General features: G+C 44.3%; 1 protein-coding gene across 2 annotated transcripts in view; it reads left to right on the forward strand.

The window, feature by feature from the left end:
- The first annotated feature begins 21,424 nt into the window (after positions 1–21,424).
- Positions 21,425–27,861, forward strand: part of LOC124798678 (flavin-containing monooxygenase FMO GS-OX5) — a 147,951-nt gene continuing 141,514 nt past the window's right edge. The window contains exon 1 of one of the 2 annotated variants that reach the window (XM_047262179.1): positions 21,425–21,816. In XM_047262179.1, the coding sequence (XP_047118135.1) occupies positions 21,626–21,816 (191 nt within the window). In that variant the 5' untranslated portion in view covers positions 21,425–21,625. The remainder of the gene's footprint in view (positions 21,817–27,861) is intronic. The other variant, XM_047262178.1, reaches the window with a different exon arrangement.

Consider the following 27,861-nt stretch of genomic DNA (forward strand, 5'->3'; position numbering starts at 1 on the left):
TGTAGACCATGATCGGCTATGGTTTTTCCCGAGTTTTCAATCGAAGAATGTAGATTAGTTCCTGTAATTCCACAAACCAAGTTTATTCCTACTGTAGGGATACTTCGCACAATCATATGCGAAATGAAAAGTAATACACAATCTGCTCTCGTGCAGACATGTTACTATAAGCAGTTTTGTTTTCGAGTGAAAGCTGTGTGAGGATAATTAGCGCACAGATAAAAAAAATTAAAATAGGCAGCGTCTATAGTTTGCATGCTATGATCGTTCTCTTCTATCCTTCTCCCTTCATTCCAGTATAAACGTTTGTTCACATGTATAAACGAATGGCACTGAACATTGGCGAATTATCTATGAATACTCATTTGCAGCAGTGTAAACGAGGTTTTACACTCGTTCACTTCGTTCGCTCTAGTATATACCAGGATATAGAGGGACCGATGACCTAGCAGTTAGATGACGTCTATTATTCATTTATTTCACTGTTGCGATCTCAGTTCTAGAGCCATTTTCAAGTACCAAGGGAAAGGTCTTGTAAGGTAATGCTTCTTAAATTGTTTACCAAATGCTACCACACTATGCTTTGCGTTTTGTTATCCATATCTTATATTGGTTTCAGTTTTCACATTGCACATGGCCGGCCAAAGTGGCCGCGCGGTTCTGGCGCTGCAGTCTGGAACCGCGAGACCGCTACGGTTGCAGGTTCGAATCCTGCCTCGGGCATGGATGTGTGTGATGTCCTTAGGTTCGTTAGGTTTAACTAGTTCTAAGTTCTAGGGGACTAATGACCTCAGCAGTTGAGTCCCATAGTGCTCAGAGCCATTTGAACCATTTGAACCACATTGCACACAAAAATGCCTCTACAGCCAAAATTACGATAGTGAAGAGAATAAACAGTTTAAAAAAAGTCCAAATCACAGCAAAGATTTCATTTAAAGTTATATGATATTATTCTTGTACAGGAGGGGCTGCCACGTTATATCAGAATATAAGATCGACAAAATTTAGATAGGATCGAATGCTTAGGGATCTTTATTAATTCTTACTCGTAACTAATTTATAGGTTTACCTGAATTTAAAATCCACTTGCGTAATCTTTCTTTATTTTGGACGGGAATCTGAACATTTTCAGTTCAGGATTTGTTCGTCTACTCCTTCCACAGTTGATATACTCGCAGGCCCTCGGCATGACGACTCGATTCACTACCACCGGTATGTCAGAAACAGCTGAACTTCACAGATGCTTAATGGTGGAAATCTGCACGCGTTCGGCCGATGTTGCCACGTATTTCACAGAACGGAGTGCCGTCTAGTGGTTGATTCCACAAGTAAGGGTGTGACGCTGCTGCCGCCTGGTGGCCGTTCCCTGACAAGGGTTGCCTGCTAGACCAAGCGATTGGGCAATCTGTTTCTTACGTGATCTGGGGTTACAGTCACCAACTGATAGCCACTGCGGCGGAACAGAGGAAGGCCATGCGAACGGCCTCCCATCGGGCACTCCTCGCTGAGCAGTCGGAGCAGGCGCCACAAAACACAGTAGGCTACGCAGACGGCTGAGAACCAGCCGAATGCAGACGATGCCAACTCCCGTCCGGCGCTCCCTGCCAGGCGGCCTGAGCATCGTCTTCCACTCATTATAATGGAGGTTAAGAAGCAGTACAAAGGCTGCCTGCGTCTCAAACAGTGGACGATTGTCGTCTTCGCTGCGAGGGCTGCAGGAGACGATTATGCGCGAGTTCAACTTTCAAATGTCGGAGACTTCAAGAGTGTCACAAGCGAGGCAGCAGAGCTCTCGTTTACTTTCTACACTTATCCTGTTGTGCCAGACAATCCCTCCAAGGCGGCCTTCAAGAGTTTCTCAAAGTGCGCAGACCCTGGCCTCCTAAAAAAAGGTGGACATAAGAATTGGTGTGTGCATAGTGACACGCGTCAAATCCAGCCAGACGCAGAGAGGATCACCTTCAGTCCTGGTGACTGTCGACAACAACCAGGAGAACAAGAAGCTTTTTTCGATGAAGAGGGCGGCTAACACTAAGGTCACCGTCGATCCTCTACAGCAGTGGTCTCCAAACTACGGCCCGCGGGCCGAAACCGGCCCGCGAGGGCCGGCAAACCGCCCCGCGTTAGCTGGCCAGACACCCCCGGTATCCGGCCCGCCAAATATTTGAGGTGCTACCTGCACTGCCAACAATTGAGTTTCGAGGCCTATCGCGACCAATACACCGCGATATTGTCGGAGCCCTATCTTTACAAAGCGGAAGGTCATGGTTAAACTTGTGGCTATCCACAATAAACAGACAGACCATTCTCGGTGCGATAGTGAAAAAAAAGGACGGTTAACAGACTAGTTCGGCGAAAACATTTCAAGTAAAAAAATTCTTTGCATTTTATTCTACTCACGAGTCTGGTGCAAGTCTTTCAAATGGACGCCACTTCGGCGACTAGCCTTAGTGATCAATCATTATGGAAGATGCTTCTTAAGCGAGGTTTCACTTTCTTTTGATTACGTTGTAAAATACACATAGCAAGTAACTCGTAAAAATATTTTTATTTAAAGGCAATTTAAAGAAAATACAATACCTGGTGTACATAATGATATTAGATATTTTAGTTGTAACTGATGTATAAAAATAACTGTAATTAATTTATATCTAGAAAACTCACAGTGTTAGAGTATTCACGTAAAGAAATTTAACATCTTAGTGATAATTAGTGACTTTTATGTAGCTGTAACTTTCCTTTCATAATTACCTCTAGTTGTGGATCAAATTTACTGGTAGAGATAATCATAAGCGACTTGAAATGCTCATCACTTCATTTTGATCTGTAAATACTTTTTGCATGTTTCATTTTGGAGAAAGTTTTTTCACACAGGTAAGTAGTGCCAAAAGCGGAAAAAAAGCCACGGGGAAATTTGCGTAAATTTGGAAACTGTGTGGATGGAAGACACTTATAAATTTCCAGTAATGTTGACTTTGAATGTTTTTCTTTAAAAAAGTCGCTACATTGCAAATCAATAATTCCAGATTGAAGTTCTGCGGGTAACGCTTCTATATCGACGTCAAAGGGATTTTGAAATATCTTGATATCGTCTGAATTTGCATCCATATCTGAAAAACTTGATCAAAATTAATTTTTAAAGCGCCCAAAGCTTCAATTGCGAAAGGTACAGGAAACGGAATCTCAGTTTGCTGACTGAATGTTTGGCATGTATTAAAACGCGTGAAGCATACTTTGTTCAATTGAGATTGAAACAAAGCAATCTTTTGTCGAAAGGACTTAACATGCGTGTATAAATCAGGCAGAAGCTGGTTTTCACCTTGCAATTTTAAATTAAGGTCATTCATATGTTTAGTTAAGTCTGTGTAAAATGCTAGCTTCCATAACCACTCACCGTGAGTGGCCCTTATGACTTCGTGGAGGAGTCAATGTGGCCCGCGGACTAAAAACTTTGGAGACCCCTGCTCTACGGAACAAGAAAGGATCGCCCCAGCGCTTCCGCTGCCAAGGGGTGGGACGTGCAGCATGCCACTGTGCCTTCTCCGAGGAACGCGTGAAGTGCGCGGGCGAACACACAAGCTCAAGATGCCCGCTACCCAAGACGTGTCGTCCATAGTGCAAGAGATGTGGAGGCCCGCGCGTCACAAGCTACCGTGGCTCTGAAGTGTTAAGCGGCTACGGTAGCCCTCCAACGTGGAGCCCCTCTCGAAACGAAGGTCGACCGTCCCGTCCGATATCCGCGCCCAGGCACACAAACGTCATCCAGGCCGAACAACTCCGAAGTACCTAACACATCACAGCGGAAATTATTGTTTACAGATAAGTTGATTCTGAAGTATTTCTTATTTCAATGCAAAAAAGGCACAAAATACATTACTGGCCATTAAAATTGCTACACCACGAAGATGACGTGCTACGGACGCGAAATTTAACCGACAAGAAGAAGATGCTGTGATATGCAAATGATTAGCTTTTCAGAGCATTCACACAAGGTTGGCGCCGGTGGCGACACCTACAACGTGCTGACGTGAGGAAAGTTTCCAACCGATTCCTCATACACAAACAGCAGTTGATAGGCGTTGCCTGGTGAAACGTTGTTGTGATGGCTCGTGTAAGGAGGAGAAATGCGTACCATCACGTTTCCGACTTTGATAAGGGTCAGATTGTAGCCTATCGCGATTGTGGTTTATCGTATCGCGACATTACTGCTCCCGCCGGTCGAGATCCAATGACTGTTAGCAGAATATGGAACCGGTGGGTTCAGGAGGGTAATACGGAACGCCGTGCTGGATCCCAATGGCCTCGTATCACTAGCAGTCGAGATGACAGGTATCTTATCCGCATGGCTGTAACGGATCGTGCAGCCACGTCTCGAACCCTGAGTCAACAGATGGGGCCGTTTGCAAGACAACAACAATCTGCACGAACAGTTCGACGACGTTTGCAGCAGTATGGACTATCAGCTCGGAGACCGTGGCTGCGGTTACCCTTGACGCTGCATCACAGACAGGAGCGCCTGCGATGGTGTACTCAACGACGAACCTGGGTGCACGAATGGCAAAACGTCATTTTTTCGGATGAATCCAGGTTCTGTTTACAGCATCGTGATGGTCGCATCCGTGTTTGGCGACATCGTGGTGTACGCACATTGGAAGCGTGTATTCGTCATCGCCATACTGGCGTATCACCCGGCCGACTGCATGTTTCAGGTTCTGTACGGGCCTTTCTGGATACAGAAAATGTTCGACTGCTGCCCTGGCCAGCACATTCTCCAGATCTCTCACCAATTGAAAACGTCTGGTCAATGGTGGCCGAGCAACTGGCTCGTTACAATGTGTGAGTCACTACTCTTGATGAACTGTGGTATCGTGTTGAAGCTGCATTGGCAGCTGTACCTGTACATGCCATCCAAGCTCTGTTTGACTCAATGCCCAGGCGTATCAAGGCCGTTAGTACGACCAAATGTGGTTCTTCTGGGTACTGATTTCTCCGGATCTATGCGCCCAAACTGCGTGAAAATGTAATCACATATCAATTCTAGTATAATATATTTGTCCAATAAATACCCGTTTATCATCTGCATTTCTTCTTGGTGTAGCAAATTTAATGGCCAGTGGTGTACTAGAGTTGATGATTGAACCTTAGCTCGTGTGATTTGCTTTGCTGCCCTTCCACTCTGGAGGATTTGCTGATATTTTGTGGCCTTCGCTTATGGAACTGATTTTACACATATTTCGTCATTAACATCCGTGATTATGGAGGAAATGGTAAAGAACCATATACGAGTGTTGCCGAGAAAGTAATGCGCCGCATTTTTCTTCAACAATTCTTTATTGAACATAATGAAAATTACACACACGAAAGAATGGTATTTTATTTGGACACCCAATTTTTCCACGTAATCTCCATCCCGTTCTATGGTTCGTCACAGAGCGAAACAAGGGCGTGTATGCCCTGTCGGTACCAATCCTTGTCCTGGTGGCGGAGCCAGTGCTTCATTGTGTGAATCACCTCCCCATCGTCCTCAAAATGTTTTCCTTCGATGGCCCAGACAAGTGGAAGTCTGAGGGGGCTAGGTCAGGGCTGTAGAGTGGATAGGGTATCTCTGTCCAACCCTGTTTTGCAACATGTTCAGCAGTCCTCAGACTTGTGTGGGGCCCAGCATTATCGTGTTGCAGCAAAACATCTCCTTGGTTGCTGTGGCGCCAAAAATCGCCAGAAGCGCATCTTGAGTTTTGTTCATGGTGTTGACATATGCCTCTGAATTAATGGTACCACCTCTTGGCATCACACCAATGAGAATCATATCTTCACAGTCTCAGAACCCGGTGATCAACACCTTACCGGCGGAAGCAATTGTTTTGAATTTTTCTTCTGTGAGGAGTGGGAATGGCGCCATCCTTTCGACTGTCGTTTTGTTTCGGGCTCAAAATATTGAACCCAGGTTTCACCACCTGTCATAATCCGGGACAAGGAGGTCTCCCCTTCAGCTTCAGAACGTTTCAACAAATCAGGACAAATGTTTTTTCTGCGTGTTAGGCACCGCGAGAACCCATATTGCACACACTTTTGAATATCCAAGAGTGCAGATAATTGCATCCACACTTGCTTTGCTGATTGACAGATGCAGCGCCAACTGCCGAGTCGTAATGCGTCTGTCCTTGCGAATGACATCAGCTCGCTGTAACATGCCAGGTGTGATAGCCGTGGATGCTCTCCCCGATCGCTGCAAATCGTGGAACTTCGCCGAACCGCCTTCTGATGACCTCACCCTCCGTGCTCAGCGACTAATTGTACTTCTGCTGCCAGCAGATGCTCCATAGACTTTGCACAAGCGTCTCTGAATATTCCCCTTAGTTTCTTTCTCTGCAGTGAGAAATTCAATGACGGTACATAGCTTGTAATGTACATCATCTACGGACGCCATTTTGAAACTGTCCTACAGCTACGCTATCTGTCGGAAGTGACGGAAACTTGACGCACTCACTCAGAAGACTTCAGATAATACATACGTAACGTTTCGCATTCGTAACATTGTCTTCGGCTGAGAAAAAAAAAATGCGGTGCATTACTTTCTGGGCAACTCTTGTACATTCTCCACGCATTCACAAGCAAGTCCAGCCAAGAAAAATGGCTAGATGTATGAAGATAGTAACTGTTCTCGAAACAACAGATACCATTGATGACTGTGCAGCTTCGCTAGAATAAATGAAAATTAATTGAAACCCTCAGCTGCCGACGTATGTAGATTGTGGACTGTCGGGAATGTGTGTCTCACGGGAAGCATGCAAGGGAGAAATAAGTCCCTGCAGTCGCGCTATTCATCTGTGTCCTCGGTGGATCAGATGGATAGAGCGTCTGTCATGCAAGCAGGAGATCCCGGGTTCGAGTCCCGGTTGGGGCACACATTTTCAGCTGTCCCCCTCGAGGTATATTATAGTAATAATGTCGTGTGACGAGGGCCTCCCGTAGGGTAGACCGCTCGCCTGGTGCAAGTCTTTCGATTTGACGCCACTTTGGCGACTTGCGCGTCGATGGGGATGACATGATGATGATGATTAGGACAACACAACACCCAGTCCGTGAGCAGAGAAAATCTCCGACCCAGCCGGGAATCGAACCCGGGCCCTTAGGATTGACAGTCTGTCGCGCTGACCACTCAGCTATCGGGGGCGGACGAGGTATATTAACAACACCTGTCGGCAGCTGAGGGTTTCAATTAATTATCATTTAAAAATGACTAGGTAACAGTCGGCTTGCTACTGTTCTTTGTTTCACAGTAGCATGCGGATGAGACAACTTCACACGTCTGCGACACATAGACTCGAAACTGACGTTTTTGAAGTGTTAATCTGGGAAAGCAATATTATTCAGGCAAAATATGTTACGTGTACAAAGCGAGTTCTGCATCTTCAAACCCTCTTAGATAATGGCACTTGCTAAGGATACACTTTTTCTGCTACCTAATCATGCAATGAATTTACTCGGTTTTGCTTTGCATGGAAAAGTGGTTACAACGTCTTTTGCAACTTTAGGCTGTTTCGCAGGTTGTTTTAGGGCAGACACAGGCAGCATGGTTAACGAAACGGTGGCAAGAGCTAATTTTCGAGAAAAGATGGATTCACTGCAGTTCGCTTCTGGTGCGTCAAATTGGGTGAAAACATCCAAAATTGTAGGTGTCCATGTCGATGAGAATTTAAACTAGAGAAGCATATTTAAAAACTCGTAAAACAAATTACTTCAGCCAGATATGCACTTCGAATCATTGCAAATATTGGGCAGAGACAAATCAGTAAATTCACATAATTTGAATGTTTTCATTCAATAATGTCACATGGAATCACCTTCTGGGTTAACTCACCCTTAAGAAAAACCTCAAAACTATGCTGCAAGAATAATATCTTGTGCTCACCCACGATCATCTTGTAGACACCTGTTGAAGAAGGTGGGTGTTTTGACTACTGTTTCTCAGTATATTTATTCCCTCACAAAGTTTGTCGTAAATAATCCACTGCAATTCAAAAGGAACAATGATGTACCTGAAGGTGAAATGGTATTCGTTACTCCACATTAAGGTTGTCTTTAGTACAAAAAGGGCTGTAAAATGCAGCAAATAAAGTTTTTGATCACTTGCTCTGTGACATAAAATGTCTGACAGACAGAAGAGTAAAATTTGAAAGCAAACTGAAACAGTTTCTCCTTGACAACTCTTTCTATTCCGTAGAAGAATTTCTTTTATTGTAATCTGTAAAAGGTGGTGGTTGGGAATTACTAACTCACATATGTACATTTAATAATAATAACAACAATAAAAAACAAAAAGAACTTATAAATGTTCAGCATGCAGTCGCTTCTACAAATTAATTGGCGATATGAATGTAAAATGGAACTTGGAACTAACTAACTAAGTAACAACAACAGATTTATGTAGTACTGTCCAGATGATGTTACTTTAAAATACAGGCCCAAGGATATCTGGATGGTGTTATATTATCATCTCGTGTATGTTATCACTTTTGCATTCTTGACCTGTGTGCATACATCGGATTCAACAGGGAAAGTATTCATCTGCACATGTTATGTGAAGAATGATCTGCTAGTTTAAATTCATATGTTTCAGTACCTTTCAACCTATCAGGAGTTTGACCAATCAGCATAAAGCAGAAATCATTTTCGAGACTCCAGAAAATTGAAAGGTATATCACCAGACAAATACGTAAAAATAATTCACTTTAGAGATGAGGTAACATTCAACTTGTGAAACTGTGTAAAACACATCAAAACGTTACGGTTATGACTATGAAAACCTTTCACAATTACAGAGGAATCAATAGCTTTGTATTCCCGACGGCTAAGAGGTCTGAAATAGCGCTCACAAACGTTACAGCGATGCAGCTTTAGAGCATTTCCACGTTACCACACCCCTGATGACTGAAAATACGCTGCCGGTTGTGAAAAGTGCAACACCGAGAAATAATTACTCAAATAGCGCCACACTTGGTGGATGCGGCGACGGGTGTGCAAGCATTACGTGATATATTTTGCAGCGAGATAGGGTACACGTAGGCCGAGAAGAGCCCTCTCGTGTCGGTCCGACAGGGTCGGTGCTGCCCCTAGTGTAGTCGGAGCAGAGCTGTCATAAAAGGTGGAAACAATATAGTGAGTTGCCAGTATGCCGCGACGACGTCAAAGGGAGCCATATCGGCATGTGAGTGAGTCGAACGGGGCAGATATGATCGTCTCCAGGAAATGGGGTTGTCATACTTTGGCATTTCGGCTCGCACAGGGTATGCTGCTACGACAGTGATGCGAGTGTGAAAGCAGTGGATAGAGGAAGGTCGTAGGCAGCGACGAGCGGGAAATGGACCACGAAACATGACCACAGCATGGGATGACCGTCGTATTGTCCGGATGACCATTACGGACCGTACAGCGTCATCCACAAGTGTTCGCTCGTCGCTGGAACACTGCAACAGGTGTGAACTTGTCTGTATCGACGGTTAGTCGCCGTCTGCTGCAGGTTGGACTGGTTGCACGCATGCCATTACGTCGGCTGCCATTGTTACAATCTCCTGCAATCTCTCGGACAGTCAGTCTTCGATTGGCAAGCACAATTTCGTTGACGTTCCTGAGATGAGCGTTGTCGGTAGACGTCGAAGGGCGTCCTGAACGATAGTCATCTTTAACTTCCGTCCGACCATTTTTAAACCGTGTGAACCACCCCTGACACCGAGTAGGGCTTAAGCACTGATCACGGTAGGTTTGATTTGTCTCTGTAAAGGTTTTCTTGAGTTTCACGCAAAATTTAATGAAGTCCTCTAACTCTGCCATCTCGAAGTTCGCAAACTGTGTGAGGCAACGTTCTGCTCAATACAGCACTGAACAATAACTAGCAGACATACAACGTCCGGCAGTTACACATCAGACACAGGGATGCCGACCGCATTTCGCTTCAACACACCATTGACGCGAAATTGCGAATGGTACTGAATTTTTTTAACAGACCTCGTACAATGGGTGTAAGAAGAGAGAATGTAGAAAGAAGAGGATGTGTTGAAAGATGGGGACAAGGAAGACTGAACACAGTGGCACAGCATGACGAGTGCTGCCCCAGTAAGGACATTCTATGAGAGATACCACGACAGGAAATGAGTCTCTTTCCATATTAAGGCACTGACTCTGGAGGATTATAGAAGGTGATAATGAATAAACTCAAGTACGTGTTGGAATTCGGTGTTTTTATTTTATTTTCTATTCTTTTTCAGCTTATTATATGAATTTTTGCATCAATTACACACTTTTTCTTGTTTTATAACGAACATGTATTGTACTATGAGCATCATGTGTGTTGTTTCAAGAAAGTCTTCAGAATGAAGCATAACAAAGAAAATGTTTTTGCATTTGCACGTATTTTGCTCTAAAAAGTTTTATGATGCAAGGAGGATAAGTATTTTTAGTACATTACAAAAAATAATGCAGAAGCACTACAATCTCGACCCATACCTACAGATATACATGGACTAAGTGACCACTAGAGAAAAGTCTGATGTTTCGACAGGAAAGCATATAGGTCATGAATAGCTATTTAACTTTGACAGTCGTTACTCAGCTTGCTTGACAAAGCACTTGTAGCACTCGTACTCTCACCCCTCATTAACAAGACATTCCCTCGCTTACAGCAAAACATTGGAAATATACACTACTGGCCATTAAAATTGCTACATCAGGAAGAAATGCAGATGATAAACGGGTATTCATTGGACAAATATATTTTACTAGAACTGACATGCGATTACATTTTCACGAAATTTGGTGCATAGATCCTAAGAAATCAGTAGCCAGGACAACCACATCTGGCCGTAATAATGGCCTTGATACGCCTGGGCCTTGAGTCAAACAGAGCTTGGATGGCGTGTACAGGTACAGCTGCCCATGCAGTTTCAAACGATACCACCGTTCATCAAGAGTAGTGACTGGCGTATTGTGACGTGCCAGTTGCTCGGCCACCATTTGAAACGTCCCCATAGAAAAATTTATGAATTACTGTGCTGATAAAACTCTAACGCTATTTGATTTTCAAACAGCTGAGCAAAACTGAACGTACTCAGACATTTCGCTCTTTACCTATTCTGATCAACACTAAACTGACACACAATATTTTTAGCGTAACGCAATCTGACTTTCAATAATCCCTACAAAAGAATGGCCCTGACTAACATTAACCTATACCTTTCACAAATCACTTACCTCACAAAAATCTTCGTTACTCGAACTACTGCAATACAGCGAGCGCCACTACTGTCAGCTAAATAAAAGATTCAAACTACGGAAGGCACTAACTACCTATAGGCATAGTTAGCAAATGAAAGATTTTGATACAGAACAAACAATGTATTTACCTTAATAGTGTGCAAAAGTCATAATATATATAGCAGTTCATGACATCCAGTCTTACAAATTTACTGTCTCTGATGGACGCACGTCCAGATCATCCGCTCTCAAAACTCCGCCATTTCTCTCCCCACATCCACCATTGCTGGCGGCTCACCTCCAACTGCGGAATGCTACGCGCTGTTAACAGCCAACTGCCCAACACTACAATAGCAAATTCCGACAATGCCACCCAGCCACAGACTGCACACAGCACAGCCAAATCATACAGAGCGCTACGTGGCGTTACCAATATAAAAACCTAAACAGCCTACTTACACATTGACTAGATGTTTTCAATTGGTGAGAGATCTGGAGAATGTGCTGGCCAGGACAGCAGTCGAACATTTTCTGTATCCAGAAAGGCCCGTACAGGACCTACAACATGCGGCCGTGCATTATCCTGCTGAAATGTAGGGTTTCGTAGGGATCGAATGAAGGGTAGAGCCACGGGTCGTAACACATCTGAAAAGTAACGTCCGCTGTTCAAAGTGCCGTCAATGCCAACAAGAGGTGACCGAGACGTGTAACCAATGGTACCCCATACCATCACGCCGGGTGATACGCCAGTATGGCGATGACGAATACATGCTTACAATGTGCGTTCACCGCGATGTTGCCAAACACGGATGCGACCATCATGATGCTTTAAACAGAACCTGGATTCATCCGAAAAAATGACGTTTTGCCATTCGTGCACCCAGGTTCGTCGTCGAGAACACCATCGCAAGCGCTCCTGTCTGTGATGCAGCGTAAAGGGTAACCGCAGCCATGGTCTCCGAGTTGATAGTCCATGCTGCTGCAAACATCGTCGAACTGTTCTTGCAGATGGTTCTTGTCTTGCAAACGTCCCCATCTGTTGACTCAGGGATCGAGACGTGGCTGCAGGATTCGTTACAGCCATGCGGATAAGATGCCTGTCATCTCGACTGCTAGTAATACGAGGCCGTTGGGATCCAGCACGGCGTTCCGTATTACCCTCCTGTACCCACTGATTCCATATTCTGCTACCAGTCATTAGATCTCGACCTACGCGAGCAGCAATGTTGCGATACGATAAACCGCAATCGCGATAGGCTACAATCCGACCTTTAGTAAAGTCGGAAACGTGATGGTACGCCCGCATCTCGTGGTCGTGCGGTAGCGTTCTCGCTTCCCACGCCCGGGTTCCCGGGTTCGATTCCCGGCGGGGTCAGGGATTTTCTCTGCCTCGTGATGGCTGGGTGTTGTGTGCTGTCCTTAGGTTAGTTAGGTTTAAGTAGTTCTAAGTTCTAGGGGACTGATGACCATAGCTGTTAAGTCCCATAGTGCTCAGAGCCAGCCAGCCAGCCGTGATGGTACGCATTTCTCCTCCTTACACGAGGCATCACAACAACGTTTCACCAGGCAACGCCGGTCAACTGCTGTTTGCGTATGGGAAATCGGTTGGAAACTTTCATCGTGTCAGCACGTTGTAGGTGTCGCTACCGGCGCCAACCTTGTGTGAATGCTCTGAAAAGCTAATCATTTGCATATCACAGCATCTTCTTCCTGTAGGTTCCATTTCGCGTCTGCAGCACGTGGTGTAGCAATTTTAATTGCCAGTAATGTACATAAATGAAAAATAACACTGCCTCATTTTTGTAGGTAGTATAAACAGATTGTAAATATCAAAACAGTGTTAGATTTAACCTGCCGCCACCGACTCTCTATTGTGGCACAGTAAGACAGACAACTCGCAATGCCTGGCCGGTTTAGCCAGTCACACTCTCTCGCTTCGTCTCACTACGCTGTGACGTTTGCTCACTGGAGGTCAGCCCGCATTTACGTTAAGCCTTCCCCGCTGCACTGGACTAAGGTAAATGGGATCCCAGCTGACCATTTCTACACTATGGTACAAGGGGTGTTCAATAAGTAATGCAGCACATTTTTTTGCTGAAAATAGATTGGTTCAAATGGCTCTGAGCACTATGGGACTTAACGTCTGAGGTCATCAATCCCCTGGAACTTAGAACTACTTAAACCTAAGAAACCTAACGACATCACACACATCCATGTCTGAGACAGGATTCGAATCTGCAACGTAGCTGTCGCGCGGTTCCAGGCTGAAGCGCCTAGAACCGCTCGGGCACACTGGCTGGCGAAAGCAGATTGGTTTTATTCACGATTCCAGTAACGATATATTCCCCACTCTTTTGGCTACAAAACCCTGTTTTTCAACGTAATCTCCATTCAATGCAACGGCCTTACTCCATGTTACTGTGTTGACCTGTATGGTCGCATGGTACCACTACTTGCCGACGCCTGAGCCAACGTCGTGATGCACCAGTAACCTTCCCATGATCCATGTACTGCTTCCCGCAGAGTGCATCCTTCATTTGGCGAAACAGATAGAGGTCGGAAGGTGTAAGTTCGTGGCTATAGAAGGGGGGTGGGGGGTGGGGAGGGGGTTGATTTGGGAAGGGGAAACCAAACTGCGAGGACATCGGTCTCATCGGATTAGGGAGGGATAGGGAAGGAAGTCGGTCTGCCCTTTCAAAGAACCATCCCGGCATTTGCCTGAAGCGATTTAGGAAAATCACGGAGAACCTAAATCAGGATGGCTGGACGCTGGACAGGCCATAGGGTGGATGAGGAAGAACAGTCTAATGGAGTTTTGTGATCTCCTGTCTAGTGCACGGACTTGTGTGAGACCTTGCGTTGTCATGGAGAAGTTCGTTTCCGTTTTTGTTATGACGAACACGCTGAAGTCATTTCTTGAATTTCCTGAAGGGTAGCACAATACGCTTCTGAGTTTGTCGTTGCACCACGAGGGAGGATATTAAACAGAGTAACCCCCTCTGAATTCCAGAAGACCATCTCCATGACCTTACTGGCTGAGTGCGCGGCTTTGAATTTATAAGTGATGTGGCGTCACTCCATGGATTACCGTTTTGGTTGTGGTTCGTAGTGATGAACACATGTTTCATCGCTTATTGTGATGTTCGACAATAAATTGTCACGATCAGTCTCGTGACGTGCCAGCAATTCAGCAGTTCTTCGTTGGTCATTTTGGTGTTTTGTAAGGACCGGACGCTGTGGCCGAGGCGTTCTAGGCGCTTCAGTCGGGAACCGCGCTGCTGCCACGGTCGCAGGTTCGAATCCTGCCTCGGGCATGGATACGTGTGATGTCCTTAGGTTAGTTAGGTTTAATTATTTCTAAGTCTAGGGGACTGATGACCTCAGATGTTAAGTCCCACAGTGCTCAGAGCCATTTGAACCTTTTTTTTTTTTTGCGAGGCGACGAGGAACCCAATGGGCTAATACCTTTGAGTACCAGTGAGTCAGCACTACCAACAGAGACGTCCGGCTGTGCAGCGAGCTGTTTGATTGTTATCGGTCGATCACCTCGAATGAGAGTGTCCACACGTTCCAAAATTGGAGGAGTCACAGCTGTATGCAATCGATCGGCACTTGGGAGATCGGGCAGGTTGGCGGTGGTGGCAGACGCATCGGCCAATGACTCATCGTGCTTTTGTTCACTGCCAGGTCTCCGTAGACGTTCTGCAAACGTCTATGAATATCTACGATGCCCTCGACTTCTGCCAAAAAAAAAGACTCAATGACAGCTCTCTACTTGGAACGCAACTCCGTTACAGACGCCATTTGAATGCTATATACAGCGCCGCGACATATCGGAACTTGGTGAAACTATAGGGGTTGAAGCGGGAACATTCTACGACGTCCCACGACAAATTCCGCATTTTTCAGGTGAAATTGGCCGAGACAAAAGCGTGTTGCATTACTTGTTGAGAGCCCCTCGTATAAACTAATCCATGAAAGACTATTGCAGTGCAAATCCTGGCGTAGGCGACTGTTCTCTATAATATATTACTTGATGTTTCTGAAAATGAGGTTCTTCTATCCGTAGCAGTTGTCTTAGATCATTATATTTATCTGAATATCAGAACTTTCTTTAGTACTGTGAAAGATATCAGTGTATGTCAATCATGAGCATAACAGTAGACGCAGAGTATTTTTCATGTAACAGGCGATTTATTTTATATGATCAGCTGATTTTCACGAAGCGCACGAAGTGTTCTTCAATGACCGCAGCTACGACTCGGTTTCAGATAATGAAGAGGCGTTTCATTGTTCTGAGCTGCTTACGCGTGTAGTCGGTTGGTAGCAATTCATCGTTTGTATTTGTTGTGTAACTTAGCGATATACGCACTATAATGACATTCTCGTGGAGGAAGAAAGGAGGCCGTGATGTGATAAAGCACTTCTTAGAGCTACTTGTCTTATCAACTGCTACTGTTTACGTGTTAAGGTTCACATTGACACATTCGATGGAGTGATAGCAGTAGTAGTTTCTCCTTTACTCGAACTGTGAAGTAGCCATATTAAGAGCGACCCTGGGATGAGGACGTGCAGCACATTATCTTGGAATGATTTTAGAAGCCACAAAAAACTCAAATGTATACTAAGAACTGGATTACTTCAATACAAATGCAGAACACTACAACCAGTCACGTTTCGAAATATTTTTTTATTCTCATAAAAAAGTTTTACGATTAATGTTCAAATGGGGCACACAGAAGATACAGCTTTATTTCGAAGCCTGTTCAAAAATGATTCAAATGGCTCTGAGCACTATGGGACTTAACTTCTGAGGTCATCAGTCCCCTAGAACTTAGAACTAACTAAACCTAGCCAACCTAAGGACATCACACAGACCCATGCCCGAGGCAGGATTCGAACCTGCGACCGTAGCGGTCGCGCGGTTCCAAACTGTAGCTAGCGCCTAGAGCCGCTCGGCCTCCCGGGCCGGCTCGAAGCCTCTTGCTGGGTGCTGTTTAGCGGCAGTAGGGCGGCATTGTAGTTACTATCCACCTGGAAACTGTGACATTACAACTCACGGAGTCCGCTAAGAAACTGAATTAGTCAACTACAATATTGTTACATTGAAGGGGTGAGGGCGCCTTTGTCGGCTTACCTTGAGTCAACGCGTAATCAGTGTTGATACAGCGTGTTTACTATGATGGCCAAGTGTAACAATGTCGTGGCTGAGTAGTATCCATAAAGAGACACATTGGTAGAGCGGTGTATGGCTGTCAAGTTGGCGTGTTGTGGACGGGCCAGGTAAGCCAACGAGCACTGGCCAGCGTCGCCCAGTTACTGCAGCCATCTGGGAGCTGCGGTGGAAAGCAGCGGCCTAGCGACTTGGAAAACCCCAACGTGGTACGGGAGATAAAATTATTACCATATGTACGGTCATTATCAACGTTGTTCGCATTTATTTTAAAAATTGTTTGTAAAATCAATAACAAATGATAGACATATACAAGACATGCTTTCAAAAAAATACGCAAACTGGTATAAATAATTAGTTCAAAAATTCATAGAGTAATGCCGAAACAAAGATTTATCTTTATTTACGCTAACGATTGCCACCTCTGGTCGCTAACACGTGGTTGTGTGTTGCCGCTCGAGTACACGCGGTGGCGGGAATAATTTTTGTGCGTTTTCCTTGAATAACTTGAAAAACGCGGCCGCTAGCGTAAGCGTATCCCAGTACAAAATTAAACTAAATTAAATTTAATACCAAAAAGCTCCTATTCATTTTTTCTCTAGGGCTAATAATATCGGTGAACAGAGTGAGAGAATATTGAAAATTCCACGTGACGTTCGTGCGCCGTAGCTCAGGTGATTTTTGTATGCGAACCTGAGCTCGTTTCCCGACTTGACAGACTACAAGTATCCTATATCAAATTATTACATCTCGACTCCCTTTACACCACTGTGGTATGTTGTAAACAGTTATCATTTACACCCAGTATAAGGTGCAAAGTGTTTTCTGCGTTAATGCAGTGTTCTGAACTTATCTTTCTTCGAAAGAAATGTTTGTAGCTCTGTCATAAGTTGCAGTGATAAGCATCTTTATTATTTCTCGATGGCGAATAGTTTCGGACACCTGCGTCCATTTTCAAACCATCCGTATCGTAATTGTGACAATACAGGCGATAACTTATGTACAAAGACGGTCCCTGCAGTGATGATCAAAGCGGCACTATGGCCAACTCAACAACAGTTAATAGACCACGTAGGAGGGACATTAGAGAAGAGTTTTCTAATGTCTGTCGTATGTGGTCTATTTACTATTGTTGAGTTAGCCATGGTGTCACTTTGGTTATCACTGCAGGGGCCGTTTTGTACATAAGCTCTTGCTTGTACGAGGTGCATTCAAGCTCTAAGGCCTCCGATTTTTTTTATGATTAACTACTCACCCGAAATCGATGAAACTGGCGTTACTTCTCGACGTAATCGCCCTGCAGACGTACACATTTTTCACAACGTTGACGCCATGATTCCATGGCAGCGGCGAAGGCTTCTTTAGGAGTCTGTTTTGACCACTGGAAAATCGCTGAGGCAATAGCAGCACGGCTGGTGAATGTACGGCCACGGAGAGTGTCATTCATTGTTGGAAAAAGCCAAAAGTCACTAGGAGCCGGGTCAGGTGAGTAGGGAGCATGAGGAATCACTTCAAAGTTGTTATCACGAAGAAACTCTTGCATAACGTTAGCTTGATGTGCGGGTGCGTTGTCTTGGTGAAACAACACACGTGCAGCCCTTCCCGGACGTTTTTGTTGCAGTGCGGGAAGGAATTTGTTCTTCAAAACATTTTCGTAGGATGCACTTGTTACCGTAGTGCCCTTTGGAACGCAATGGGTAAGGATTACGCCCTCGCTGTCCTAGAACATGGACACCACCATTTTTTCAGCACTGGCGGTTACCCAAAATTTTTTTGGTGGCGGTGAATCTGTGTGCTTCCATTGAGCTGACTGGCGGTTTGTTTCTGTATTGAAAAATGGCATCCACGTCTCATCCATTGTCACAACCGACGAAAAGAAAGTCCCATTCATGCTATCGTTGCGCGTCAACATTGCTTGGCAACATGTCACACGGGCAGCCATGTGGTCGTCCGTCAGCATTCGTGGCACCCACCTGGATGACACTTTTCGCATTTTCAGGTCGTCATGTAGGATTGTGTGCACAGAATCCACAGAAATGCCAACTCTGGAGGTGATCTGTTCAACAGTTATTCGGCGATCCCCCAAAACAATTCTCTCCACTTTCTTTATCATGTCGTCAGAGCAGCTTGTGCGAGCCCGAGGTTGTTTCGGTTTGTTGTCACACGATGTTCTGCCTTCATTAAACTGTCGCACCCATGAACGCACTTTCGACACATCCATAACTCCATCACCACATGTCCCCTTCAACTGTCGATGAATTTCAATTGGTTTCACACCACGCAAATTCAGAAAACGAATGATTGCACACTGTTCAAGTAAGGAAAACGTCGCCATTTTAAGTATTTAAAACAGTTCTCATTCTCGCCGCTGGCGGTAAAATTCCATCTGCCGTACGGTGCTGCCATCTCTGGGATATATTGACAATGAACGCGGCCTCATTTTAAAACAATGCGCATGTTTCTATCTCTTTCCAGTCTGGAGAAAAAAAATCGGAGGCCTTAGAACTTGAATGCACCTTGTATTGTCACGTTTACAATACATATCGTTTGAAAATGGACACAGGTGTCCGGAATTGTCGCCATCAAGAAATAATAAAGATGCTTCTCACAGCAACTTATGACAGGGCTACAACCATTTATTTCAATTATAAAACAAGTTGCGGACCGATTTTTCACCTGTAGCATGCTGCGAGTTTGTAAATTGTCTTTATTCATTTTCATTTGGGGCTGCGCGTAAAAAGCAGCGATCAACATACCCACAATTTAGTAGTTTTTATTTATTTATTTTTTTTTTCTTTGAGTCATCAGTCTTCTGACTGGTTTGATGCGGCCCACCATGAATATTTCAGCGTAGAACTGTTGCACCCTAAGACGTCAATTATTTGCTGAATGATATTCCAATCGCTATCTTCCCCCACGGTTTTTACTCTCTACATTCCCTTCTAGAAGGTTATTCCCTGAGCCCCTAACACGTGTTGTATTATCTTGTCCTTTCAAGTAATTCAGGGTTTTCCATATGTTCCTTTCTTTGCCGATTCTGCGGAGAACCTCCTCTTTTCTTATAACAGTCCACCTAATTTTCAACATTCTACTGTAGCACCACATCTCAAACTTCTTCTGTTCTGATTTTTTTAGGCCCACGTTTCACTACCGCACAATGCTGTACTCCAAACGTACATCCTCAGAAATTTCTTCCTCAAATTAAGGCGTAAGTTTGATACTAGTGGCGTTCTTTTGGCCAGGAATGCCCTCATTGCCTGTTCTATTCTGCTTCTTATGTCCTCCTTGCTTCATCCGTCATGGATTATTTTGCTTTCAAGGAAGCAGAATTCCTTAATTTCGTGTACTTCGTGATCGCCAGTTTTCATGTTAAGTTTTCGCTATTCTCATTTCTGTAACTTCTCAATACGTCCGTATTTCTTTGGCTTACTCTCAATCCATATTCTGCACCCATTTCACTGTTTATCCCATTCAACAAGAAATGGCTCTGAGCACTATGGGACTTAACATCCGAGGTCATCAGTCCCCTAGAACTTAGAACTATTTAAACCTAACTAGCCTAGGGACATCACACACATCCATGCCCGAGGCAGGATTCGAACCTGCGACTGTAGCGGTCGCGCGGTTCCAGATTGAAGCGCCTAGAACCGCTCGGCCACTCCAGCCGGCTTTCATTCAACAGCTCCTGTAGTTCTTCTTCATCTTCACTGAGCATAGCAACGTCATCAGCCAGTCTTATCATTAATATCCTGTCACCCTTCTCCCACTTCTGAAGTTTTCTTTTATTTCCGTCATTGCTCCTTCGTATAGACTGAAAATTGGGGCGAAAGGCTGCGTCCCTGTCTTACACACTTTCTAATCCCAGTATTTTTCTCTTGTTTTCAAACTTACTGTTCCCTCTTGGTTCTCGTAAATATTTTTTTCACCCATTTTTCCCTACAGCCTACACTTATTTTTCTCAGATTATCGAACATCTTGTATCCTTTCACATTGTCGAACGCTTTTCCAGGTCGACAAATCCTATTAATGTTTCTTAATTTATCTTGAGTCCTGCATCCATTATCAAGCGCAAAGCCACAGTTGTTTCTCCAGTAATTTATAAGGCGTTCCTTAAGAAACCTCTGAAATCTGTTCCGAATTGAGGCTGTTATCAAGAGCAACGGCCGTGTTACACGGTATTACCGTGATGTCCCTCGAGAGTGATTAATTTTTTGCCCAGTATGCTTATCATGCTATACAGAGCTAGGTGCTTTTATTAACTCACAAAAGGCGCGAAGTGGTCACAGTTTATATTGATAGCTTCACCTGTTTGAAGAGACAAGGAATATATCAGTCACATCTATCCCTCTTGCTGTTGCAAGCGACGATCTTTGGTTATTGTTCTCTGATCAACATCATGAAACTTGGTTCAAATGGCTCTGAGCACTATGGGGCTTAACTTCTGAGGTCACCAGTCCCCTAGAACTTAGAACTACTTAAACCTAACTAACCTAAGGACATCACACACATCCATGCCCGAGGCAGGATTGGAACCTGCGACCGTAGCGGTCGCGCGGTTCCAGACTGAAGCGCCTAGAGCCGCTCGGCCACACTGGCCGGCCATCATGAAACTCTATTGGCTTTAAAACAAATGACAGTATCTTTATAAATGCTGCTCGGTTGTAGCTGTCAACATCTACTTTTCCTCCCTGGTTGTACAGAGACGTCACCTCCGAATATTTAAGTAATGTCTGGCGAAAGACCTGTCTAAAACGGTGTGTTACAGAAGTAACTGATAGATCGATAATAAAGGTGCAAATATTCGCTACCACACTCGGTATCCGATCATACTGATGTGAACTCTCACACTTGAGTGACTAGTCATTCTCATTGTCATTATGTAAACGACCGCTCGGGGTTTACCGCACGGCTCCGAGATTGTGAGGCTGTGCGCTCGTTCACAAGCGGGTAACGGGGTCAGAACAGGGTCGCAGTATCTGCCGCTGCACCGCGATAAAAGCGATCCACTCGAGAAGCAGCTCACCGCCGCCGGCACTGTAGATGCAGCCAGAGCTCGCGACAGGTGCCTAGCTGCGCCGGCACGCCCCCGTCACCGCGGGCACTTTGCAACGCTACTTTCGCGTCATTAAGCCGCATTGTGCAGTGACGTCCGGTCAGAGCTGTTCCTACATCACGAGACCGCCCTCACCCTCCTGTAGCACCATGCGAATAGCGATCGTAGGCGCAGGCGCGGCCGGGCTCGCGTCGGCTCGTCATGTGCAGGCCTCCGAGAACCACTCCTGCGTTGTGTTCGAGAGGTCCACCCACATCGGAGGCACCTGGGTCTACACGGAGGAGGTGGGCATCGCCAGCGACGGCCTGCCGGTCCACACCAGCATGTACCAGAACCTGAGGTAAGTGCTTGTCAGTTATTCACGACTTCCTTGTTCTCCGTTTGTCCCTTTCGTGTACGCTGTTTGTTTGTTAGATGCTGCTTCTTCCACCAACTGCTGCTTCCTCTGCTTGTCAGCTTTGCGCAGCGCTGTACATTTGAAGGCACATGGTCATAACCGAATTAATTTGCTGTGTCTGTGTGTGTGTGTGTGTGTGTTGTAAGAGTACAGTGTCACTGAGGTTTTGTTCTCTCTGGTTTAGCATGGTGTAGCCGGTGAGCCTGCACTTCTAGTTTTTTTGTATAAATTGTAAGTAGGCTGTTTAGGTTTTTATGTTGGTAACGCCATGTAGCGCTCTATATGAAAATCACTGATTGTGCTGTGTGCAGTCTATGGCTGGTTTGCATTGTTGGAATTCGCTGTTGTAGTGTTGGGCAGTTGGATGTGAACAGGGCGTAGCGTTGGAGGTGAGCCGCCAGCAATGGTGGATGTGGGGAGAGAAATGGCAGAATTTTGAGAGCGGATGATCTGGACGTGTGTCCATCAGAAAGAGTAAATTTGTAATATTGGATATCATGAACTGATATATATATATATATATATATATATATATATATATATATATATATATATGATGACTTTGGAACATTATTAAGGTAAATACATTGTTTGTTCTTTATCAAAATCTTTCATTTGCTGACTATGCATGTCAGTAGTTAGTGCCTTCAGTAGTTAGAATCTTTCATTTAGCTGGCAGTATTGGCGCTCGCTGCATTGCAGTAGTTAGAGTAACGAAGATTTTTGTGAGGTAAGTGCTTCATGAAAGTTATAAGTTATTGTTAGTCAGGGCCATTCTTTTGTAGGGATTGTTGAAAGTCAGATTGCGTTGCGCTAGAAATAGTGTGTGTCAGTTTAGTGTTGATGAGAATAGGTAAAGAGCGGAATGTCTGAGTACGTTCAGTTCTGCTCAGCTGTTTGAAAATCAAATAATGGAAGAGGTTTATCAGCACAGTAATTCATTAATTTTTCAAAGGGGACGTTTCATAAAATGAAACAGTTTTCTGCGTCAGTCACATACGCTTTTCGATGGTTCATACCATCATTTTCAGGTGGAGAATTGTATAGTTGTGTAGGTGGTATTAATGAACAGCACAGACGCCTTTCCACAGAAGCACACCAACCGCGAGACAGGTTATGTTGCCTCTTTTGCTGGTAATAAAAATTATGTTCTTGGAAAAGGCTCTGTTAAAGTTACAAACATGAATTTGTGAGAGTAAAATGTAGTTACGAGGGAAGCAAGGTAGGAAAAAGGCTGCGTACTGTTGCTTGTTGCAAACACAGTAAGGTAGTTGTAGAAACGATTGGTATTGTAGTTGTAAATTGTCGTAGCTGTGTTGGGAAAGAACCAGAGCTCCAAGCCCTAATAGAAAGCACTGAAGCTCGAATAGTTGTAGGTACGGAGAGCTGGCTAAAGCCGGAAATAAGTTCAGCCGAAATTTTTTCAAACGATCTAACAGTGTTCAGAAAGGATGGATTAAATACAGTTGGTGGTGGAGTATTTATTGCTGTCAGAGGTAGTTTGCCTTGTAGCGAAATTGAAGAAGATAGTTCGAGTGAAATAGTATGGGTAGAGGTTATACCTGACAATCGGACTAAACTATTAATTGGATCGTTTTACGGACCCCCCGGCTCAGAAAATATAGTTGCTGAACAGTTCAAAGAAAACTTTCTCAGTTCAAATAAGTACCCCGCTCATAAAATTATAGTCGGTGGTGACTTTAATCTATCCTCGATATGCTGGAAAAATCACATGTTTAAAGCCGGCGGCATGCATAAATCACCATCCAAAATTGTACTGAATGCCTTATCAGAAAATTATTTTGAACAATTAGTTCATGAGCCCACTCGAAGCGTAAATGGTTGCGAAAGCGTACTTGACCTTTTAGCAACAAATAATACTGGACAAATAGTGAGTATTGTGACAAATACAGGGATTAGCGACCACAAGGCAGTTGTTTCTAGGCTGAATACCGTAAAACCTACAACCATCAAAAAGAATCGCAAAGTATATCTATTTAAAAAAGCTGATAAAAATGCTCTTAACGCCTTTTTAAGAGACAGTCTTCACTCCTTCCGATCTGATCATACACATAAATTAATAAGTGATGGTACTGATGCCCCGTGGTACACAAAACGGGCCAGATCGTTGTTGCAGAAGCAACAAAAAAAGCATGCCAAAATTAAAAGAACGCAAAATCCCCAAGATTGGCAAAGTTTTACGGAAGTTCGAAATATAGTGCATACTTCTATGCGAGATGCTTTTAATAATTTCCACAACGAAATTCTGTCTCGAAATCTGGCAGAAAACCCAAAACGATTCTGGTTATACATAAAGCACACCAGTGGCAAGACGCAATGAATACCTTCACTGCGCGATAACAACGGTGAAGTCACTGATGACAATGCCACTAAAGCAGAGTTATTAAACATGGTTTTCCGAAACTCCTTCACCAGAGACGACGAAATAAATATCGAAGTAAATATGCCTGAATTCCAATCAAGAACAACTACCAAGATGAGAAACATAGAAGTACATATCCTAGGAGTAACGAAGCAGCTTAAATCACTTAATAAAGGCAAGGCCTCCGGTCCAGATTGTATACCAGTCATGTTCCTCTCAGAGTATGCTGATAAAATAGCTCCATATTTAGCAGCTATACAGGGTGGTCCAATTGATAGTGACCGGGCCAATAGCTGTATGGCTATTGTGATCAAAATGCCCAACGGGCGTGTGCCATGTATGCTGCTCGGTATCCTGGACATCATCATCCAAGTGTCCGGACCGTTCGCCGGATAGTTACGTTATTTAAAGAAACAGGAAGTGTTCAGCCACATGTGAAACGTCAACCACGACCTGCAAGAAATGATGATGCCCAAATAGGTGTTTTAGCTGCTGTCGCGGCTAATCCGCACATCAGTAGCAGACTAATTGCGCAAGAATCGGGAATCTCAAAAACGTCGGTGTTGAGAATGCTACATCAACATCGATTGCATGGCGACGACTTTGAACGCCGTGTACAGTTCTGCCACTGGGCACAAGAGAAATTACAGGACAATGATAGATTTTTTGCACGCGTTCTATTTAGCGACGAAGCGTTATTCACCAACAGCGGTAACGTAAACCGGCATAATATGCACTACTGGGCCACTGAAAATCCACGATGGCTGCGACAAGTGGAACATCAGCGACCTTTGCGGGTTAATGTATGGTGCGGCATTATGGGAGGAAGGATAATTTTATCGATGGCAATCGAAATCGTGCAATGTATGCTGATTTCCTACGTAATGTTCTACCGATGTTACTACAAGATGTTTCACTTCATGACAGAATGGCGATGTACTTCCAACATGATGGTTGTCCGCCACATAGCTCGCGTGCGGTTGAAGCGGTATTGAACACTGTATTTCATGACAGGTAGATTGGTCCTGGAAGCACCATACCACGGCCCGCACGTTCACCGGATCTGACGTCCCCATATTTCTTTCTGTGGGTAAAGTTCAAGGATATTTGCTATCGTGATCCACCGACAACTCCTGACAACATGCGTCAGCGCATTGTCAATGCATGTGCGAACATTACGGAAGGCGAACTACTCGCTGTTGAGAGGAATGTCGTTACACGTATTGCCAAATGCATTGAGTTTGACGGGCATCATATTGAGCATTTATTGCATTAATGTGGTGTTTACAAGTAATCACGCTGTAACAGCATGCGTTCTCAGAAATGATAAGTTCACAAAGGTACATGTATCACACTGGAACAACCGAAATAAAATGTTCAAACTTACCTACGTTCTGTATTTTACCAACTGTTCGTCTAAAATTGTGAGCCATATGTTTGAGACTGTTACTGCGCCATCTACCACAAAGCGAAAAAAGTGGTCCAACTGAAACATTTATATTTCTTTACGTACTACACGAATATGTAATAAAAATGGGGGTTCCTATTTAAAAAGAACGAAGTTGATATCCGTTTGACCTACGGCAGCGCCATCTAGCGGGCCAACCATAGCGCCATCTGATTTCCCCCTTCAAGCTAAGCAAGTTTCGTTCTTTGCAGTTTTTTCGTTTGACGCTTATTTCGTGAGATATTTGGCCCGGTCACGATCAATAGACCGCCCTGTATACAACCACTCTCTCATAGAAAGATCCGTACCTAAAGACTGGAAAATTGCTGAAGTCACACCAATACCAAAAAGGGAAGTAGGAGTGATCCTCTGAATTATAGGCCTTTAGCACTAACGTCGATTTGCAGTAGGGTTTTGGAACATTTACTGCATTCGAACATTATGAAGTACCTCGAGGAGAACGATATATTGACACATGGTCAGCACGGTTTCAGAAAATATCGATCTTGTGAAACACAACTAGCTCTTTATATTCACGAAGTAATAAGTGTTATCGACAGGGGATGTCAAATTGATTCCATGTTTTTAGATTTCCAGAAGTCTTTCGACGCCGTTCCTCACAAGTGTCTTCTAACCAAACTACGTGCCTACAGAGTATCGCATCAGTTATGTGATTGGATTCGTGATTTCCTGTCAGAAAGGTCACAATTCGTAGTAATAGATGGAAAATCATCGAGTAACAGAAGTAATATCCGGTGTTTTCCAAGGAAGTGTTATAGGCCCTCTATTGTTCCTGATCTATATTAACGACATAGGAGACAATCTGAGTAACCGTCTTAGATTGATCATACAATGTAAGCTTTCACGACCGGTATTGTCTTCACTTAAAACTTCCGGACTGATAGGCCGTGGTCGAAGTATAAAACACTCCCCTGACGTTTCGTCTCCGACTGCGGGAGACATTCTCGGAGGTACAGCGGTGAACCACTGTACCTCCGAGGATGCCTCCAGTAGTCGGAGACGAAACGTCTTAGATTGTTTGCAGATGATGCTGTCATTTACCGTGTTGTAAAGTCATCAGATGATCAAAACGACTTTCCAAACTATTTAGATAAGATATCTGTATGGTGCGAAAAGTGGCAATTGACCCTGAATAAGGAAACGTGTGCAGTTGTTACTCACATGAGCACTAAAAGAAATCAACTAAATTTCGATTACGCAATAAGTCACACAAATGTGAGGGCTGTAAATTCAACTAAATACTTAGGGATTACAAATAACATAAATTGGAACGATCTCATAGATAATATTGTGGGTATAGCAAACCAAAGACTGCGATTCATCGGCAGAACACTTAGAAGGTGCAACAGGTCTACTAAAGAGACTGCTTACACCACGCTTGTCCGCCATATTCTGGAGTATTGCTGTGCGGTGTGGGATCCGGATCAGATGGGACTGACGGATGACACCGAAAACGTACAAAGAAGGGCAGCTCGTTTTGTATTATCGCGAAATAGGGGAGATAGTGCCACAGACATGATACATGAATTGGAGTGGCAATCATTAAAACAAAGACGTTTTTCGTTGCGACGGGATCTTCTCATAAAATTTCAATCACCAGTTTTCTCCTCCGATTCTGTTGGAACCCACCTATATAGGGAGAAATGATCATCACGATAAAATAAGAGAAATCAGGGCTCGCACGCAAAATTTAAGTGTACGTCCCGCGTGCCGTTCGGGAGTGGAATGGTAGAGAGACAGGTTGAAGGTGGTTCATTGAACCCTCTGCCAGGCAATTTATTGTGAATAGCAGAGTAATCACGTGGATGTAGATGCTCTCCACTGTACTTTGTGTTTACAAGGCCACTTCAGAGATGCTATACATATCAGACATACAATGAGGTGACAAAACTAATGGCATATCTCCTAATATCGTGTCGGACCTCGTTTTGCCCAGCGTAATGCAGCAACTCGACGTGGCATGAACTCAAAGAGTCGTCGGGAGTCCCTTGCAGAAAAATTGAGCCATGCTGCTTTTACAGTTCTCCACAGCTGCGAAAGTGTTGCCGGTGTAGGATTTTGTGCACAAACTGATCTGTCGATTATGTTCCAGAAATGTTGGATGTCATTCATATCGGGCTATATGGATGGGCAAATC

Source organism: Schistocerca piceifrons, chromosome 5, assembly GCF_021461385.2.
Source record: "Schistocerca piceifrons isolate TAMUIC-IGC-003096 chromosome 5, iqSchPice1.1, whole genome shotgun sequence".
NCBI classification, from domain to species: Eukaryota; Metazoa; Arthropoda; class Insecta; order Orthoptera; family Acrididae; genus Schistocerca; species Schistocerca piceifrons.